The sequence below is a fragment of the Nicrophorus vespilloides genome, unplaced genomic scaffold (assembly GCF_001412225.1).
Source record: "Nicrophorus vespilloides isolate i.1.1-1 unplaced genomic scaffold, Nicve_v1.0, whole genome shotgun sequence".
In the NCBI taxonomy this organism is placed as follows: Eukaryota; Metazoa; Arthropoda; class Insecta; order Coleoptera; family Silphidae; genus Nicrophorus; species Nicrophorus vespilloides.
The window spans coordinates 1-9,394 of NW_017098993.1; the positions used below are offsets into that span (position 1 = coordinate 1).

At 36.0% G+C, this 9,394-nt stretch overlaps 1 protein-coding gene across 1 annotated transcript; it reads left to right on the plus strand.

Moving 5' to 3' along the window:
- Positions 1–5,015: 5,015 nt before the first annotated feature.
- On the plus strand, positions 5,016–8,441 carry LOC108563793 (uncharacterized family 31 glucosidase KIAA1161). Its single transcript, XM_017922574.1, has 9 exons — positions 5,016–5,264; positions 5,499–5,956; positions 6,012–6,254; positions 6,306–6,462; positions 6,577–6,880; positions 6,952–7,071; positions 7,166–7,310; positions 7,924–8,086; positions 8,156–8,441. Exons 1-9 carry the CDS (start codon positions 5,120–5,122, stop codon positions 8,383–8,385), a joined length of 1,965 nt encoding a protein of 654 aa, XP_017778063.1. The 5' UTR covers positions 5,016–5,119; the 3' UTR covers positions 8,386–8,441.
- Positions 8,442–9,394: the final 953 nt, after the last annotated feature.

The following is a 9,394-nucleotide window of genomic DNA, read 5'->3' on the forward strand; positions in this document are numbered from 1 at the left end:
TGTACTTAGTTCAGTCAGTTCCTCTTGTATTATGACATTCGTTTCGTCTATGTCACCATATGGGTTAATTATCCACGTTGGTATTACCATAGTCAAAACGTCCTCAAAGCTAGTTTCAAAATTTGAATAGGGGGCATTTAAATGTTGAACGTAGGTTGAAACGTCGTCTTCTTGACAGTTTGTCTGTGACAAATTGGGGAACTGGGAAAATTCGCCCCGTCCAATATTTTGCTTTATTAGTTTAACTCTGGCAAGAAACGCTGATAAGATGGACCTTGTTTTAATCAAATTTAGACAGTCGCCTTGTAACTGCAAATGAACCATATTAAATTTTGTAAACCAATCTGTTAAATAGGCGATGTCTGTTTTCCACTTCATTAAATTGTCTTTTAAAATTTTAACTTTAGTATCCAGAAATTCTAAAATAGTCTGAAAAAGTGCAAAAAATCTTGTCAAACATAAGCCTTTCGCAAGCTAGCGTACTTCAGTGCGAAGGAGTAATTGATGAAAGTGTTCGTAAATTCCGTTGCTTTGGAATGTAACACTCAAATTTTTAGCAACTAAATGTTGTCGATGGATGACGCAATGTATTGCTAACATCCCTGACACATTTTGTTTTAAATAGCTTATAAATCCACGATAACGTCCAACCATGGCAGGTGCTCCATCTGTAGCTACTGATATTATATTCGATAAAGGGCTTTTTCAATGAAGTAATCCTTCAAAACATGAAATATTGATTCACTTTTAGTGTTGTTAAAGTTCTTGCGAAGAGCAGTTCTTTGTAAATTTCTTGATTCATAATAAAACGAACATATGCCAATAATAATACTGCATTACCAGGTAAAGTTGACTCGTCAAGTTGTATAGAGAAATGGGTCGTTTGCAAATAATTACACAACAACCTTTCAATATCAGAACTCATTTCATCAATACGCCTTTCAACAGTATTGTTGCTTAAGGGAATTCTTTTAATAATATCAGATGCAGGTTTGTGTAAAACACTTTTTAAAACCTCTTCAACGGCTGGCAAAATTAACTTCTCTCCGATAGTATGCGGTTTTCCGGATTTTGCTATAAGTAGCGAGATATTGTAAGACGCCCGCAAACCATCATCGTTTCTTTGTAACGTCGAAGCGAACATTCTGTTCAGCGTGGGTCTCTTCTAAAGTTTATTTTTGAGTGTTTGAAAGTAGTTCAAATCTTTATCTGTTTTATCAGGGTGACATCTTCTTAGATGATCCTGCAGCTTAGATGGTTTCATAGCGTCATTGCCCAAAACTTTGTTGCATAAAAGGCACATTGGCAATTGTTTGTCCGACAATGATGGAATGAAGCCAAGCTTCAAATAATCAACACTGTACTGTCTATATTTCTTTTTAGATTCGGACATGACATCAGTCATCTGTGGGCAAAATTAATCTATTTAAATAAGACATAAGTCCAGCAGTTGTATATTAAAAAAATCAAAGTCAAATTTAAATCGTATGGTCTTAGATTTTATGGCAGGCATAGGCGTACAGCCATTATAAATGAATATGAGAAGCGGAATGTTATGAATGTTACTTAAGGTTTTGATATGATGGAACTTTAAGGAAATTTGAAAGGAACATGAAAAAAATGTTAAAATAAAATATTATACAATGAATAATAATAACAAATTATTATGCGATTTATCTCTGCGTACATTCGACTGTCATGTGTAAAAATTCACTGGTTCCACTTTATTAATAATACAAAATTTTAATTTTAATATAGAGAAGTATGTTTGAATATTAAACTACTAATAACTGAAGTCATGATTGGCGTAATTTATCTATCTTTGCTAACTACGAGTATAAAACTAAAATTTATTTTCTCCGGCACTCTCAAACAAAATAACACTATTCACTATAATTTGTGTAATAAACTACCAGTTTATATTTTTTTATATATTTTCTTAGCACTTTTCTTTTCAAGATTCAGGAAACGAATAAACGTATTTGTCTCACATTCGCATTTGTGAGTGAAGCATTTAATTTTCATAACAATAAAAACAAAAAAAAATCTGTGTGGTTACTTTCTTCATGTGTGAATGGTGTGTTCGCGAGGAGTGGTTTGAATCTTTAAAAAAAATTGTTTTTATGTTTTGTTTTGTTCAAGTTTTACAAGTTCAAAATGTATTGCGACCACAAAGCGAATGCCTACATCCTACAACTTACACAATTTTATAAACATATATAATATTTTTTTTACTTCATAGATACTTTAATAAATAATGTATATGTCTTTATATTATACGATAGTATAATGTAAGTAAATAGGTACTATCAGTGTATATTGAGATCCACTATCGTGGACCCCCATTTTCATTTCATGGACCCCCAAATTTTTTTTTCGCTGACGTAGACCCCTTGCAGTTTGTCATAGACCCCTGGGGGTCGATATAGACCACTTTGGGAATCACTGATCTAGACAAACTCTTTGACCATTATCTCAATTGTTATTCACTTAATGTGAAAGAAATTGCCCAAAATCTTAGTAATAATATGTTACTGAAGTAAAAATGATTTGAGTCCTTGCATGCATCTTCAAATATTTAATTTATGTGGAAAGATGAAGCTAATAATTACCAAAAATTGAATAAAATTTTCCGTTTTTCGGAAAGTTTTTTTTTTCATTTCCCAACGGAAATTCTTCGTTTGGTTGCAGTAGTGGGTGGCGGGGGGCTGCTGAGATCGGACGTGATCGTAGCATCCTTTGGGGATTAGCCTCACGCTACTTGATGGATAGGATGGGGACTTGTCTTTAAGGCCCGATTTAAATGCATTCCTTGGCTCCGCGGAGCTCCGCATCCCTCTCACCTCTGTTCGAATTAAGACTTCTTCCTCTTCATTATCTTCGCCTTTCTCAGGATTACCACGGATCAAGCAGAAACCCTTATCGAGATTCGCTCGTCGTCCGCGGAATGATGAAACTGTAATTGTTATTTCCCCTCAACGACGGCAGACGTAAAAAAATCAAGTCACCGTAAATGTATGCAACAAAAAAAGATAATTTCGAACACGTTAAGTTAGGGCGGCAATTTGCGGCTCCGGAACCGCATGCAGCTCTTTTGATGGGCAAAGTGCGGCATCGCAATCAAAAAATATTTGAAATGGAGTTCGATATGAAATTGATTTAAAAAATGTCGTCAACTAAAACATTGAAATGATTTTGTTTTATAATAAAAAAAAATGCTTCAATTTTAAATTGTATACTGTATTCAAATTGGCGTATAGGGCACACGACATTCTTAATGAGACCCTCAAAAAATCGATATTCTTTTGGTGTTTAGGGCTCTATGATTTTTTCTTTTTCAATTATTTGTTCAGATTTCGTGAAATTTTTCCACTCTACTTAAAAAATACTGAGAAAATTAATTATCTCATTTTTTGTTAATATTTTTTTATGTCGTGTAATTTTATTTACAATCTGTTCATCAACCTGACATTGAGTAAATTTAAGATCGCGGTTGACATTAGGTAGGTAATCTTCCCGGTGGATAGTTACCATTATGATGTTTTTAATTATTAATTTGTAGGTTGGCTGTCGTCTTGTAGGTTAACTTTAGTAGTATATTGATGCTATGCGATTCCACTATTTCCTTTCACTGTGAATCTGCTGCTATCCTAAAGTCCATATGCTAAACCTCATTCATTTAACTGTCCAACTGTGATGAACGATGGCCCTATTGCTGCAGGCACCGAGAGGGCTCACAAAGGGCCTGGATTGACCAGGATTTGAACCTGTGACCACTGGCACGTGGGTAGGGCGACTTAACCTTTCAGATATTAGTCGGCCGATTTTTTGTTAATATAGATTTTTTTTGATCAGTTTTGTAGAAAGGTTGAAATGTAACATTATAGAATTACATAACATAATTTGGGACAATACAATAAACAAAATGTATTGTATACTACATATAAAGGACAATATAAAATTATTGAGAACATCGATGAGGGGCTGCATCTATTTGGCTTACATCGCACGATAATACTGTTATTATCGTATTGAACTTGACCGATATGAAAAAATAACTATAAGAAAAACAAATGTTAAATTTCCAAACAATTGTTAAGCAACAAATTTCAAGAATTTCATATGCACGAACATCGCAAACCGCAATGATTTATATTTTGAATGAATCACCGGATCAGCAAAGAATGTATAAATGTAACGATTTGTTTATCAAGAAATGATAAAGTTTACGTATGCAGGATACTGTAACCAGTAAAAACGGTTTGGTAATTTCGATGTGCGTCTACTGAATACGTAGACTTCGACTTCCCGTTGAAGAGAGCGGTTCTTCTCATATTAATTTGTCGCAGAATAATATAATATATCGAAACGAAATATGGAAGTGCTGAAGATAATTTTCGGATGGTCGTTGCTTTTCCTTCTCCTAACTGTTGGTGGTCACTGTAGCGATGAGGAAACAAGTGCAATACAAGATCCGCCGCCTCCATTGATTAGGTACGGAATACCATGGTACGGACTTAGATTCGCCTGCAACGATGGATACAGGTACATCCGAGGAAGATGTAGGCAGATCTTCGTATTGGATTCGCAGAACATCGAGCAACTTTAGAATGATTCAGTTTACCAATTAGTGTCCACGTCAACATTAAATATGTATTTATTGCTTTATTTATATATATATGCTGTTTCTGCCATGTCAGTGATGACATTTGTAATCACTATGTAATAATTGTTTTTTAATGCTTGTTACTCGCTCCACAAATGAACATTGCAATGTAAAATAAAATAGTAATGAAATTTGCAAATAAACAACAATTTAAATAAAAGTTGCTTTAATTAAAACCAGAAGAACATAATGGAAAATATATTTCGAAAATTGTTAAAATTTTATTTTAATTTAAAAAATGTGATTTTTTTTTGTGTGTTTGCAGCGCACCTTTAAATTGCATAATCAGATTAAGGGGAAATATGGAAGTCCGTCCTTTCTTTGAAAAGCACTCGAATTGCTTTTTATCTTATGTGTAAAGTTGAAGTGTTTATGGGAAGATAAAATTGCGCTCGCATTGCTAATTATAAAAACGATCGACTCGCCTTTCTTATTCGATACACGCACATCGAAATGTGTTCGATTCAGTTCTTGGTGGTTTATTTGGCCCTTGTCACCGTCGTTTCAGGACAATCCATAGTTCTCGCCAACAACAAGTTGTCTTTGGAGATTCAACCAAGAACCAATGAAAGCTTGAATCTGGTCTTTGGTGAAGCCAGTAAGTTTATACATAATTGTTGAAGAGTTTTATTTAATAGTCATGTATTTTATAATGTTTTCTGGAACGTAACTCATAAATTTTGAAAAATAATTAAATGAAACATATTAATATGTTAAGATATTAAAATCTAAAAGTTGGTATATATGATTATTATTGAGTAGAAGATGGTGGTACTAATTAAACATACAAAAAATGAATTGGTAAGGTTTTTTGACTGGTATTAACTTGCAGATAAGACTCGTCTTGTTGGAAAGATCGGTTTAGGCCTTGACGTGGAAAACGCGACGGAGTGTTACGGCCTGGAGAATTGTTTGCAGTTTGGAGAGCATGTTCAGCTGCACGTGCTCAGACACCTGGAGGATGGTTTCACGATCCTGTGGCAAACAGAAGACGTATCTATAGAGTTTCGCGATTGTATCGATCTGCAGAGTGCGACAAAGCGATGGTTCGGAGGTCCTCAATGGCACAGACAGGAATGGCCTATTGAGAAAATGCGGATGCACGAATTTCCTTACGTTACCTCTGCGAAGAATGGTTCGGCCATCGCCGAACCCTACTGGTTGGATTCCCATGGAAACTACGTCTTTGTCGATCGAAGGACACCTCTGTTCGTCGATCAAAATGTCATAGACATTGGTCACATCTGCTTCACAGCCAAACAGAGCATTCCTTATTTTGGCAGGAAACGGGTAGGCAAAGTTCGAGATTGCAGCGAAGTCAAAAACTAGTCTTTTCGTCTTGTAGATTTTGCTGCAGTATACGATTTCGGGATTACCAAATACGCGGGAAGCGCATTTGCACGCAGTGAAAAACTTCTTAGGAAAACCGAAAGGTCGTCCCAACAACAAGTTTCTTAGTAAACCTATATACACAACCTGGGCTCGTTTCAAGACGCAAATCAACGATTCGATCGTGCTCGATTTCGTGGATAATATCAAAAGATATCGTCTGCCGATAGGACACTTCGTAATCGACGATTCTTGGGAGGTAAGAATATCTTCGTTCTAGAATATAAATACTATAAAGACTTTATTTTAGGACTGCTACGGCTCGCAGGTGTTCGACACCGAACGATTTCGTTCCATTTCCGATACTTTGTGGACGTTGCGCTACGAAAGGTTCACCTACTCCTTCTGGATCCATCCTTTCATTAACGTAAATTGCGAAGATTTATCTGAAATCGGGAACCGCAATGGTAACACGAAGATCTATTATTTTTAAAAATTATATGTCATGATATGAATCATAATTTTGTTTTCATATGAATTAAATTGTTACAAATTGCTTGATATATTGATTTATTCTGCAGGATTATTCATGAAGAACTTATGGGGAATGACTGGAACGACATGGTGGAACAGTGAGGAGCAGCAGTCGCAGCATTTGGATTTCAGCAAGACCGAGGTTCGGGATTGGTTTGTGAACGCACTGAAGAGGTTGCAATATGAGCACAAGGTTCACAGCTTCAAGTTTGATGCCGGAGAGAGCAGCTGGGCACCCTACAGAGCTGAAATGATGGGCGACGTCGAACTTTCACCCAACCAGATGACCACCAACTATGTCCGTATGGCTGCCGGCTTCGGAGATCTCGTGGAGGTCCATTCCGGATACAAGTGAGATTGCATATTGAAACGGATGTCCGTTGTTCCTACGAACGTAAATCCGATTTGCTCGTCGGTTTTAGCACGCAGGACTTGCCAGTTCTGGTTAGGATGATTGATAAAGATTCCACCTGGGGCGCCGATAATGGACTGCCCACCCTCATCACAACTTTACTCCAGATGAACATTAACGGATACACTTTGTAAGGCGAAACCTCTCTCGCACTGCGATCTCTATTCCTTCCATCTGCTTAGTTATTTATTTCTTGTTATTTTTTTGTCTCCCTCTTTTTTCAGAGTTTTACCGGATATGATCGGCGGTAATGGGTATAATGGGAAGCCGAGCGCCGAGCTCTACGTCAGATGGTTACAGGCCACAATTTTCATGCCCGCAATTCAGTTCGGCTACGTCCCCTGGGACTTCATCGAAGAAGAAACCGACGTAAGTGCATGTCCTTTCTATACACCATTATTAATCATTCAAAAATAACATGCGTCATCTTCGGGACTTTGGCTGCATCTCAATAAAGAGTAGCACTTCATTTAATAATATACAATTAATTTACAGATTGAAATTTTTTAAAACGTCTCAACATTCTAATTAATGATAAACATAATCGTAACGATACTTTATGATACACTTACTATGTTATTGAATGTTTCATCGCTGAAGTTTCATTATATAATAATAATTCAGTTTCTATCATGACGAAAGTTTAGTGACTGTAGGGTATAGTATATTGACGGTCACCAAGACAGAAAATGAGAGTACTTCAAAGAAAATAAATCTAGAGGTTAAGAAAATAAAATAGTGAAATATGTACTATTTAAAATAGATTATATCTTTGGTTATAATTCATAATATTATTCGTTTTGTGATGTTTGTCTTGGTATATAAACTCATGCTCGAAAGATGACGAAAATGTAACGATTGTCAGGTGTACCTTTTATATTTGTATCACAAATTCAATGACTAACAATATTGTGTTGACAGTGGCATCCTTTTGTTACGATTTCAATATTAATATTAGAAAATTGATAAATATGTCCGACAGATCGATGTGGTCAGAATAACCAGAGATTTAATGGAATTGCGCGAGTATTTTTCGAACGAGATTGCTTTGGCCATGATCAACAGCACGGACCGAGGACACCCGGTGAACGGGCCTCTCTGGTGGGTGGATCCGACCAATCCGGAAGCGCACAAGGTTGACAACCGTAAGTACGTCCAAGCTCCAAACCCGCAACCAAAAGTAATTAAAATTATTTTGCAATATATTTGCGCAGAATTCATGTTGGGTGACAACATCATGGTTGCTCCGGTTGTCGCCCAGACCAAGATTTCGAGAGATGTTTACTTTCCGAAGGGTAGCTGGGTGAGCGGCCAACGACCTACGGTAGCTTACAAAGGTCCCTTCGTGATGAAGTACCCCGTGAACATCACCAGCTTGCCGTACTTTGTTCGAAGAGGTTCATCAGCTCACGATGTCGTCAAGCGTATACATCACTTAAACTGATTCAATAAATATGTAGTTAGTAGATATTATAAAAAAAGACACATTTAATTTTTCAGTATCACCTATTTATTGAAAATAAATATTGTTTTTGGTCGAATTCCAATCCGCAATATAATAATAACACTATGTTTTACGTTTGGTTGCATACATTCTAGAAGTTCGCCGAATTGAATTAAATCCAAGACCATTAATTGATGACAAACAATTAGCTTCGTAGACGGGAGTTTCGATAATCCTGCAAAGTTGAGTGCGATAGGATGGAGAGGAAAAGTCGAAACAGATAATAAACACTCTCTGTTAGCGGGATTAGAAAGTTTCCCCCAAATTTTGCAAGAAGCAATTTCCAGTTCACATCTCTTTTTAATTAAAGCACACATTCAGTTACTTGCCATATTCAACGAATATTACTTTATTAGGAAACACACAGATTTAACAAGACTTAGTTAACTATACAGATAAAAAAAGCGTTTATTGTTCGATTTATTTTTCGCCTTCTGATAGAAGAGAAGAAACTTTCATAAAACATTGTAGTTCATCTAGGATCAGAAAATATAATTAGTAATTGAAAATATGCAATTTGAATGTTTCAACTTATTTTCATGCAAACATAATTTAAAACAAAGCGATTATTTAAGAATGTTTACGTTGAAATTACATTTTACAATGATTAAATTAAAAACATACTCACTCGTAAGTCAGTTTGCACTTGTTGTGATCGCTTACGTAATCAGGGACTTGGCACGGTAATGTGACAACGCTGGATATGGAAGCTGTACCTTCCGTTGTTCTCTTCGTAGTCGGGGGTGGATAGATATATACATACATATCGGCACTTCCTAACGAACACATCGTAATAATCGCAAAAACAAATAGTTCCTTCAACATCGAAAATCCGCGTTGATACTTCTGTTGTTGTGATTCTTCTTAGATTGTTTAAAATGCAAAAATCCTAAGCAATTTATATCTACGATGCAATTAGACATAAATAATCGTTGGAAATATCGTGAAC